Raw genomic sequence first — 12,229 nt, 5'->3', positions numbered from 1 at the left:
TCATGCTGTCTTCTGCACCATTTCTTCTAGAGTCCCCAGGAACAAGTCTGTCGGCTACACTTGGTGGCTGATATTACCACTTCTCACCATTCCCTTTCCAGGTTTCTGCTCCACTGAAGAATCTCTTCAGCCTGTTCACTGAATGAGTCACTCTCTCATGCCTATTCCTTGAGTAGAACCTCACTTCCTACCCCTCAGACTCCCCACACCCATCTCTAAACAAATAGAAAATTCTCCTTAGGGGCGCCTGGGTGGCTCAGTCATTAAGTGTCTGCCTTCGGCTCAGGTCATGTTCCCAGGGTCCTGGGATCAAGCCCTGCATCGGGCTCCCTGCTCAGCGGGAGGCCAGCTTCTCCCTCTCCCAGTCCCCCTGCTTGAGTTCCCTCTCTCACTGTCTCTCTCTGTCAAATAAATAAATAAAATCTTTAAAAAAAAAAAGGAAAGAAAATTCTTCTTAGAAAGCCATTTTCTAAGCATTCTCATTAACAAGTGCAGGAAGTTGGAATAAAATATGAGATAAAAATTACAAAAAACATAATCTGTGTTTACCCCAGTGACCCATAAATTATAGTGTTTTCTTAAGTCTTTGGCTTCAAACTGTAGGGTTTTTGTCATCCTTGAGAGCCTTCATAACAAGCAACTTGATTTGGTCTTCAAGGCCCTCTCTAATCTGGTCACAAATCTACTTTTCCAGCCTTTCCCATTGCCGTATGGTTGTCCCTGCATGTCAGTGAAACCGAGTAGCATTTATCATTGGAATATATCCCCAAAGCCTGCTTATACTGTTCTCTCTGCCCAGAACACCATGCACTTCCCCATTTCTCAAGTTCTATTTGTTTGAGGCCTATTTCAAAACCAGCTCTTCCATAAAACCTTTCTTGTGGTAGCCAGAAATGTTTACAGTCAAGCATCTCCTGTCCTTCTAGACTAGAGGTAGAAATCATCTCCCATATTCATAGAAGAAGCTGCATTCTAGCATTTTTTTTTTAGAAAGCACAGGGTGAGGTAAAAGTGAACATCTGTATTCTTAGGATCTTTTTGAGTGAGCAAAGGACTCTAATAAGATTATTGTCTCAAGAAGAACATCTCATAATAAAATAATTTGGGGCCCAGTTCAGGACATTCTTGGGGAAAACAGTTCTTTTATTGACCTGGAAAATTCATTTATTTGGAATATTGTAGTGTAGAGAGAAAAGAAGAATATAAATTATTTCCAACCCTTGTCTTTTAGAGATTCAGACTGAGATATTTATGGAAGAAATGTTTATGATATCTGGGATTTACATCAAAACAATGGAGGGGTGTTTTTAGTGGGTGACAGAATAGATTGGCCACAGGTTGGTAATAGCTGAATCTGCAGAATGGGTACACAAAGGTTACTTACTCTATTCTGTTACTTTTGTATTTATTTAAAAATCTTTCCAGTAATGACTTAGAATTTTTATTTATTTATTTTTTAAAGATTTTATTTATTTATTTGACAGAGAGAGACACAACGAGAGAGGGAACACAAGCAGAGGGAGTGGGAGAGGGAGAAGCAGGCTTCCCGCTGAGCAGGGAGCCCGATGCAGGGCTCGAACCCAGTACCCTGGGATCATGACCTGAGCCGAAGGCAGACGCTTAACGACTGAGCCACCCAGGCATCCCATGACTTAGAATTTTTAGCCACATAGCATAGACTTTGGAATCAAGCAGCCCTGGATTTAAGACTGGCTCTGTTACTTGCTAGCGGTGTAAACTTGGACAAGCCTAACTTCTCTGACTTTGCCTGTGTCCCCCCTTGAAACAGATACAACTTTTCAGGGTTCTTTTGAGGTTTCAAATACACAATACATACATGTATGCATATACATATCTGCATATCTGCAATAGCTAAGTTCTAGCCTAATCAATCCATGAAAACAAACCAAGTTGGTCATATTTAGAGAAAAGACAAATCTTAATTCTGTTTCACCACTTGCTGCTGAATAAGAAGAACTTTCATCTCCATGCAGTCCCTTCTCAACATTTCCAAGCATCTCTAGGGGCATATACTGCTATTTCCTAATGTCCATCAGGCCCCACCAACTAGTGGGTCCCAGGAAAGGACACCTAACCTCCCCAGAGATTGTGGGGAAAAGAAGCTGGTTTCACCACTCATATCTTTGCAGTCCTCTTTGTTCATGATCCCTACTGCCCACAGGCCCTCCATGCTGACCTCCTTGGAGCTCTGTGTCTGATCACCTAGTGATCTTCTCTCCCTGGCTGGTAGAGAGAGGACTCTCCATTCTTGTCTCAGGACTTTAGAGTGAGGTCCTACTGTGGTGTTGGGTGGACTGCTTGTGATGGGATTGTTAAAATTACCCTCTCAGTTAGTTTCAAGGCACATAAATCATCCAGAAGGCTGGGAGGCACAGTAGTCCTAAGTAGCAGCCTCCCGCTGCCTCCACTACTGAGGCTCCCTTCAGGAGCTCGGCCTGGCGGTCTGTTTAGCCCAACTTCCTTAACTCTTCATCACTCTTGGCAGTTTCTCTCCAGGGCCCAGCTGTCTCTCCTGACAATCTGTCTTCTTCTCCTTAGTCATTGCTCCCACCATGGAGTCTGAACAGCAGCCCAAGTGCCAAACTGGACATGTGCTTACGTGCCTGGGTGTGTCCCCAAATACTCCAAGAATTAAGGAGCTTCGTGAAAATTCTATGTCCATGAAACTGATTCTTCTCTCTACCTATTTCAGTCTCAGATCGGACCCCACCAAGACACTTTATAGTGTGTATGCAAAGTTCCTGATTCCTAGTAAACACTCCAAAAATAGCAGCTGTGACTGTCCCCCAGAATCAGAATGATCAGCAGTGTGAAGCTCAGAAGATACCTTGTTATGAGCATTATGTAGTGTGTAGACTTGTCAAATCACTATCTTTTATACCTGAAACCAATATAACATTGCATGTCAACTACACATCGATTAAAAAAGAAAGGGTGGGGGTGCCTTGGTGGCTCAGTTGGTTGGGTGTCCAACTCTTGACCTTAGCTCAGGTCTTGATCTCAGGGTGGTGAGTTCAAGCCCCATGTTGGGCTCCACATGGGCATGGTGCCTACTTAAAAAAAAAAAGAAAAAGAAGAAGAAAGATACCTTGTTACAGTCAGAAGATACGAAAATGAATTTCTCTGTTTTTACTTTGGCTGTTGAAAAAAAAAATTAAGTGTATTGCCATCCCTTTGAGCTGTCTTTCATGTTATTACATGTTTTTGTCTAAGATACACTATCACTAAGAGGAGTGGTTTATGAGACAAAGGACAGAATCAATTTTGAAATATCTCAGAAGATTTTCTGGCCATTGTCTGTCCTGTTCTCTCAGGCTGTGTGTGGTGCAGCATTAATAACCTTGGAGAATAAATAACATTGCCAGTTGCAAAATTGGGACATGTAGAAGTTGACTGATAACTGCACTACAGATGAACCTCAGAGTGGTGGGTGTGTCCTGTAGATCTGAGGGTGTGGTGTCCTTTTAGTTACAAATTAAAAAAAAAAAAAACTTGTGAGGAAATTTACTTTTGTTTAGGTTACAATAGTTGTGATCTTTAGGCATTCGATTTTACATTCTTTCTCTTTTTAGAACATGGAAACCGGCACTGAGTCAAGGGCATTTTTTTTTTTTTAAGTTAGAATGAAATAAGACCATATGGGCTTTTTTCAGTTTTTTTTCCTCAGAAAATCCCATTAATTTATTTGAGTAGCACCAATCATCTACAATAGACCTATTAGCAAAAATTACATTGGTAACGTGATTGTAGCATAGTGGAAGGGTTTCTGCTCATAAAATCTACAGATGAAGAAGCATTTCATCTAAAAGAGCAAAAATAACGTGACCCTGGGAAATTATCTAAGCCAATAATTACCCTTACTAATATCTTAAAAACTATATCTTATTATTCTTTAACTTTTTCTACCTAAATATTGAAATAATACTGGTGTGCACGTGTGTATGTGCGTGCGTGCATGCACACACGCATGTGGGGCCTGTGTTTGCTGACCCAGCCCATGCGAGAATATGTCTCATTTTGTTCCATGAGTACCTTGGCGACCCCACCCTACAGCAGATGCTGTCAAAAGCAAATGGGCTGGACCACAGATTTTCATGTAAATGTTATGCAGGTTGATATTTGAGTGGCTTGGACAGGAAGAATACTCTTCCTGCTCTGTGCTCTCGACGTGTGTTAGACTCATTGACTTGAGCCAATCTTCTACATGTAAGTAAGTCTGTCATCTGAACTCTCTTTTTCTTGCTTTTAGTCAATTTCTTAACTTTGCTTGGTTTTAAAATATAGCCAGCAGGTTATCTTTTTCATGATCTGCCCAGGTCTTTATAGTTGTTGTGTGGGGGTTAGGCTTTCTTATGGGTCTAGGATGCTGGTTTGAATAGTGGGGACTTTTGATGCTGGGGAAAAAAAGAACACAATTGTGGAAAATTTTTGCTGAGTTATCTCCCACCCCCACTCCATCTGCACAGACACCCTGAGGAGTTATATTTACAATTTCATTAACTATAGTTCTAAATTTGAAAAAAGAAAACTTCTTTTGTCTAGCTATACTTGTAAGAAGGGAAAAATGCTGTTAGGTCAAATTTGTGAAAATCTGGGATTGAGATATGTTGTATATTGGGGTGTTTTCTGATCAGTGGGGTTTATAGAGACTAATGAATTGGAAGTAATATCCAATTGCTTACCTCGCAACTATTCCAGAACAATATAGCAATGTATGACTACTAAATATATGACATTTCTCCAAAATTACAGAATTATTACTTATTTAATCCATAAATATTTTATATTTATCAAAAAGCTTCTCACTAAAATGTTTCATATATAAGGTATTGAACAGAAAGGATTATACAGAACATTACAGCAAATGAGACTAATTTGTAATATGGAGGTAAACTGTATTTCTGCTGTATTATTTTGACTTTAAATGAGACTTTTTTAAAAAAAAGTCTTTTTCAGACAAAATTAGCTCTTTAGTTAGTGCAATATTACTATTATATATGTATTAATTATAGTACAGTAATAAGTGTCATTTCAAGCCATATATAATCAAAATTTTATATGTTATGGGGTATTAAGTGGGCCTGATTTTTAAATTATTATTATTATTTTTTTAAAGATTTTATTTATTTATTTGAGAGAGAGAATGAGAGAGAGAGAGCACATGAGAGGGGGGAGGGTGAGAGGGAGAAGCAGACTCCCTGCTCAGCAGGGAGCCTGACGTGGGACTCGATCCCGGGTCTCCAGGATCATGATCTGAGCCGAAGGCAGTCGCTTAACCAACTGAGCCACCCAGGTGCCCTGATTTTTAAATTATTATTAAGGAATGAATCCTTGTTGACTTTTATGAAGTATGATACTTGATGAAACTGAAGGATATTTAATATTTTCCTTTTTTATAGCTTCATTTCTTACATATATATTGGAATATAGTTAAATAAACATATAATAATTACTAATACATTCTATTAAATCTTTTAATGATAGGGCTATCATCATTTACCTGTAAGTTATAAGTTACAATTTCTCTTCAAAATGTAATTCAAATATTACCCTACTCTGTTTTGTGCATATTACTTTCCTCTGTGGAATGCTGCCTATAATTTTTCATTTGTTTTTTTATTTGTCTTCCTGACTGGCCTACAAACTCCTCCGGGACAAGGACTGTAGTTTTGTGTGTCTTCAGCTTCTGTCACTGCTCCTGGGACAAAGTGGGCCTTTGATGAAAGTTGTTCAATAAGATCAAGCTGATGTCATGACAGGCTTCAAGCACACATGGTCTGACCCAAAGGCATTTAAAGCAGAGACAAAACAAAACAGAGAAGATTGCCTAACATTGATATGTAGGAAGATTAGGTGTAAATTCTTGCTTTGCAAGTCTGTGAGTTCTTCTAAACATTTGAGATGAACATTTGAAACATTTATGTTTAAATAATCTACCAGTGTGTAAGACAGTAATTGGGAAGTCTGTGCCTCACCACCAGCCTGGGTTAGGGTATCTCAGAGACCGTTCTGTTTATGGTGGAGAGGACACTCAGAATTCAGAATACTCCCGGGATATTAGTTTATTCACTGGCTTTGCTTTCTTTACCTGAAATAAGTAAATATTTTCTTGTTAAAACCCACTTCCTAAGGTTGTTGGGAGAATTAAATGGGATGATATATAAAAGGGCTTCTGTACATTTTAAGTGCTGTCATTATATTGCATAACTATGTATTCTGCAAACTGTTACTAAACCCATACCTTTCTGTGACAATAGTCAATATTGTCTGGGGTAGATTCTAAATACTGTTTGTGATCTACAATGTCCCTCCATTGAAACCTTTTGTTGGGCCGTGGCTGTTAATATGTTCTCTCCTTGATTATAGAACACGTAAATGTCTTCATCTTTTCATTGTTTGTGCAGGTTTTTGATATGTTCAGTTGGTTTCAATTTTCAATATTAAATTTAATTCCTACGTAAACCAAATAATAATGAAAATATATGTGTTAGAAAAACATATTATTAAAGAGTAACCCATGTTCCCGCTGTATTATTTGAGAGTAAGTGAGCTAATCAACCCTAATGTCCTAAAGTTCCCCCTAAATCAGGAACTCCTGATCAAGATTAAGAAGTTCAAATAAAACTTTCAAACACTTGCCCTGGCAGGCTGGGACCACAGTTTTGTTAAGCTCTGTTTGAGCACCAAGTAATAGGTGCTGACGTAGATATAATCCCTCAGATCTTTGAGAATGGGATTAAGTTTAAAAGGTATTATTTGTCTAGCTAGAAAATTGAAAACCATTTTTAAATCACCAGGTCAAAAGTTTTAGGTTGAATAATATTTCCATAAATAGAAATGTTGTGTTATGCCCACATAGAATGTTCTGTTTAAAGACAACTTGACTTAAGTTCATGAAATAAACTCTATCTGCCCTTTAAGTTTAGAATTTGTTTTGCCCAAGAATTTATTAGGTATTCTTCAAATATTGGACTTGTAAGTATATTTAAAATTGGGGTTTTTTTGCAAGTACAACTTGGAGAAAGTATGTTTGTCAGTCTGCCCTATAGAATCCCAGTCCCATATCCTCTCTAAAAGAGCAAAGTAAATATGGGTTCATTTAAAATTGTATGAAAATGTTTGCTTAAAACAACCTCTCTGGAATGGAAAATGTCAAATCATTGAACTTGTTTTTCCTTTTTTTTTTTTCTTTAGGAGAATGGTGTTGACTGCTTGTATTCTGAGAGCCTGCCACAGTCCAGGTTGGTTTGTTTGTTTGTGTATATGAATTTGAATGTATATTTGGTTAATTTTTAAGGAACTCTTTGGACCTGATACTCCAAAATATTTCCTCTACTCTCTTGACAGGGAATGTTCCACACTATCATCTCCTGGACACACTTCGTCCACAGAGAGTACTGTAACTTCAAGTGGTGAGTGAACTTGGAAAATATATAAAAATAGAGGATTAGTGTTATAACTATAAGCTTGGTTTCTGTGGCCTGCTGAGGTGAGTGCAAATGAAAAGAACATAGGCAAATAATTTTTTTTGCATAGTGTTCATGCTGTTAGTTTCTTCCTGTTGATAGATTCTGGGTCAGAAATTTTGAATATGGCTTCTGGTGACCCGGACTGTAAATCACTCTGTGAGAAAGAGGGAGATACAAGATCAGCTTCTGCTATCATAAAGATCACAGGTAAGCTATTGAAGTATTCAAATATAGTTTCCATTCCAAAGCAGTAAGCAAACCTGTAAGCTACTGGAGCAACTATCCTCATAGTTCAGTAATATTATTTTATTAAAAAAAGCTTGAAGATATAGTCTGGGGAAAAGAAGTCCAAGAGGTAATCATGGCCTTCATATATGATAATGTTGCCATTTTTTCCCCCAGTTCTATAGAAAGTACAAAAATTACAATATATTTTAATAGGACTTAAATATTTCCTAATGGCAAAGATTGACTGGATACAAGTGGGTCTCAACTGTGGCATAGATGTAGAATCACCTGCTTAGGAAATTCTCAGAATCTTGGGGTGCCTGGGTGCCTCAGTGGGTTAAGTGTCTGGCTCTTGATTTTGTCTCAGGAAATGATCTCAGGGTTGTGAGATCAAGCCCTGCATCAGGTTCCGCCCTAAGCATAGAGCTGCTTAAGATTTTCTCTCTCCTTTCCTCCACTCCCTCTGCCTTTCTGCCGTTCCGCTTGTGCCCATGCGCATGCTTTCTCTTAAAAAAAATAATTCTCAGAAGCCTAATTAGAATCTGTTTGGTTAAAAGGATGGACCAATTCGTGATGGTCCACTCAGGAGGCAAAAGAATTAACAGATAATATGTTAACATCTTTTTTTTGCTACTTGAGTCTGAAAACAAGGTAGTTATTCTCAACCATTCCCAGTGAGACATCACTATAGCTGACACTCATGGGAAGCACATAGGCTCCCGTTCCCACAAAAAAAAAAAAAAAAAAAAAATCAAGGAAAATTCATTCTATTGTTTAAACTGAACAGTTAAGTTGAGATATAGATGCTAAACTAAAGGAGTTGTAAAATTGTAGAAATGGAATCCATTCTTTATTTTAATGGAAGAATATCTTCCATACTTTACCTCAGTCTGAATAAGAGAAATTTTAATTAGAACTACACCAAGATATCATTTTTCACCAGTCATGTAGACAAAGATGCAAAATTTTGATTACGCTCTGTTGGTTAGCTTGTAGGAGAAAAAAAGAAATCTCATACGTTTCTGTAGGGAATGTAAATTATTATAATTAATATGGAGGGGAATTTGCCAATATTCACCAAAATGTTAAATATACATATCCTGTGATAAAACAATTTAGCTTCTGGGAATTTATCCTATAGATCTAAGTACTCACATGACTTGTAGAAGTTTCTTTACTACAGTATTTTCTATAATAACAAAATATTAAAGACAAGTTAATTATCAAAAGAAGCCTAGATAATATATATTGGCATCTCCATGTAATGGAATACTAATATACATCCATAAAATGTATATAAGGAAACTTTCTTAGAAGGATATCAAAGCATTATTGTCTCTTAAAAAAACCCAAATACAAAACATTATGTATTGCATATAAAACTCTGTGGGAGAATAAAAAGGATAGGAAGAAGTTTTTATGTATGCATAATATATCTCTGAAAGGCTAGACAAAAATTAAATAACATCGTCTGTGGGGAGGAAAAGTAAATTTCTTATAGGCATGTATGGGAGGGAAAATTTCTACCAAAAAATATTTTACACTTTAAAATTTATGGACCATATGAATCTATTATCTGTCTTAAAAGTTAACAAAAAAATTAAAATTTTCATTGGGAAAAGACATTTTATCTCTGAAGAAAGTGGTTACCATTTTGTTCTTATTTCCATATACATTTTAAAAACATAATACATACTTTATTTTTTTCTTAAAAAGAAACAAAACCTATTTATAGCTGCTGACCTTTGTGCCTGCACTGAACTAAATTCAAGACAATGGACCATGTAAAGAGGAAAATCATTATCAAGTACATTTCGGTACAAATAAAGTACACAAAAATAAAGGGAAATTACCAAGAGGAATGGCATAAATTAAAAGTACTTTTGTTTCGCCCCGCATCGGGCTCCCTGCTCGGCGGGAAGCCTGCTTCTCCCTCTCCCACTCCCCCTGCTTGTGTTCCCTCTCTCGCTGTCTCTCTCTGTCAAATAAATAAATAAAATCTTTAAAAAAAAAAAAAAAAGTACTTTTGTTTCTTAGTTTGATGACTTTTTTTTTTTAGAAAGATACCATGTTTTGAAAGGATATCAAACTTGGTTATCAGTCTTACATCTCTAATTTAAAAAAACCTGTTTGTCAAGCTGATTGTTCATTCTTCCTTCATCCAGTTTCTGTAAATTTAGTAGTAATGTGTTTGATTAAAAAAAAGGCAGCAGCCTTAATAAAGATTTTAAAACTATTACTTGAAGGCCATTTATACAGATAGTCATTTCTATTAAGAAATCTTATATGGCTAGCTTCCTTGGGAGACTTACCTGCTCTAGTCCTGATTTTTAATCAATGGGCACATTTAAAGTTTTTTGATATATAATTTGACTCACTTGTTAAGGTCTTTGACACTTACTAGTCTGCTCATATTGCCACCCTCACTATTTCTTCCTCTCTTACTTGTTACTGCTCAGGCAACTATTTGGTGTGTTCCCTTTTTCTCATAGGCCGAAGTCCAGCTCCTGAGAATATCGTACTCCAAGGCTCTGTGAGTGAGGACAAAACCATGTTAAATCTGGTAAGGAAATATACATATGTTAACAGTAAAGGTAATGATATATTACAGTGGTATAACTGTCCCTTTAAGTTTGCAAAATACTTTTTTTTTTTTTAAGATTATTTATTTATTTATTTATTTGAGACAGAGAGAATGAGAGAGACAGAGAGCACACAAGAGGGGGGAGGGTCAGAGGGAGAAGCAGGGAGAAGCAGGGAGCCCGATGCGGGACTCGATCTCGGGACTCCAGGATCATGACCTGAGCCGAAGGCAGTCGCTTAACCAACTGAGCCACCCAGGCGCCCATGTTTGCAAAATACTCTTAAAAGCACTGTCTCATCCTCTCAAAATATTATGAAGTTAATAGAATTTAATTACTCCAGTGTCTTATAGATGAGGAAGTAGGTGCCAAAGAGTCCTTGTGACTTGTTCAAAGTCACACAATAGAGTCAGAGCTAGGACCTCCTGACTCCACATTGTTTTTTTGTCCATTCATTCATTCATATTCATCAAAGATCTACTGGAAACAAGCTCAATATCTATCAATAGAGGACTTTTAAGTAAACAAATGTATTAATAAATAAGGTTAAATAAAACAGTAATATTTTAAAGAGAACATGTTCTAATTAAGGGAAGAAACATACAGTTACTCAGTAATATATAATTACTCAGTGTGGCTAGGGATATAAAAGAAAAATGTTTGGGTTAAGAGGCCAGACAAGTGTCATGGAGGAGGTACTTTGTGAATGGTATCAAATGCTATCCAGGCACCTGGAACACTGCTATAAAACATTATTTAAATGTTTATAGAAAAAGTTAAGTTCCTTTCCCTAAAGAGAAGGTTCATTGTCACTGGTATGAATTTATAATTCTTGAGGAGTAACTTGTAGACTATGGATCCCATTCCATGTTTCTTCAAGGGTCTTGTTTATATATTAGTCCCTCTCTGTTAAAAGAGATTATTATTATTATTATTATTATTATTATTATTATTATTAGCAGTGTGTGTGTGTGTGTATGTGTATGTGTGTATTGTTTTCTCCTCAGTATATAAATATTGCTTTAGTTAGGCCCATTTGGTTTTAAGAAACAGAGACTCATGAAAGCTAACTCAAGTTAAGAGATGGTTGTGGCATAGATATATTTGAGGCAATAGGGTAGACAAAAATTTTATAGTATTCTAGTCTGAGCGGAGTGGAATGATTGGGTATGTGATTTGGAATCGTCCTTTGTAGTGTAAAGTATATAGAGAGTGCAGTGTTAGCTAACAAGCATGTTGAAAGTGGTTGCTCCTTATAAAAAATAGAGGAATATTTGAGTCCTCTAATCTTTCACGGTAGTCTTCTGAGAAAAAGAATTTTTTCTCATCTCAAAACAAGATAGAAACAAACTTAAAAATAATTGGTTAGAAAACATAGTAATGGAGAATGGGGTACTGGTTAGGATACTATTGTAACAATTCAGGCAAGAGATGAAGATAGTATGAATTTAGTGTGGATGGAGAAGAGAAGAGTAATTTGGGAGAGATTTAAGGGACAGAATTTATGGTACATGGTGACTGATAACCAGGATGGGGGTTGGGGATGCATGGGAAAACGTAAAAACTTAGGCTTATGGCTTATCCTACCGAATGAATAGACTATTATGAGAATAGGGAGGAAGTAAGAAGAATTTGGGGGTAAAATAAGATAAATTTAAGTCAAGTTTCAGGTTGATATGAGACATCAGTACTCTGAAAGATTATATACACAGCTGCATACCTATATTCATAAACTAATTCCTAGGACTCTTAGGAGCAGACACACATTTGTGAGCGATTAGCAAAAAACCAAGTATGTGAATAAGATTTCCCAAGGACTCTGGCAGGCAGGAAGAGAGCACTGAGAATAATGGACTCTTGTTGATTCCATTATCTAACAAAAGAAGGCAATGGCAGAGGAAACTCAGAAGGAGCTACTATAGCAATGGG

General features: G+C 36.8%; 1 protein-coding gene across 3 annotated transcripts in view; it reads left to right on the top strand.

Annotated features, from left to right (window-relative positions):
* The window catches only part of IRAG2 (inositol 1,4,5-triphosphate receptor associated 2), a 45,235-nt gene that overhangs the window by 14,659 nt on the left and 18,347 nt on the right, over positions 1 to 12,229 (top strand). For all 3 annotated transcript variants that reach the window (XM_035028053.1, XM_035028052.1, XM_035028051.1), the window contains 4 exons: positions 7,216 to 7,262; positions 7,369 to 7,433; positions 7,590 to 7,697; positions 10,211 to 10,281. In XM_035028053.1, coding sequence (XP_034883944.1) covers positions 7,613 to 7,697; positions 10,211 to 10,281 — 156 coding nt within the window. In that variant the 5' untranslated portion in view covers positions 7,216 to 7,262; positions 7,369 to 7,433; positions 7,590 to 7,612. The remainder of the gene's footprint in view (positions 1 to 7,215; positions 7,263 to 7,368; positions 7,434 to 7,589; positions 7,698 to 10,210; positions 10,282 to 12,229) is intronic.

Source organism: Mirounga leonina, unplaced genomic scaffold (genome assembly GCF_011800145.1).
Source record: "Mirounga leonina isolate KUSES-001 unplaced genomic scaffold, KU_Mleo_1.0 Mir_201, whole genome shotgun sequence".
In the NCBI taxonomy this organism is placed as follows: domain Eukaryota; kingdom Metazoa; phylum Chordata; class Mammalia; order Carnivora; family Phocidae; genus Mirounga; species Mirounga leonina.
The sequence above is the reverse complement of the archived record's forward strand: the minus strand, read 5'-3'. Positions and strand labels throughout refer to the sequence as shown.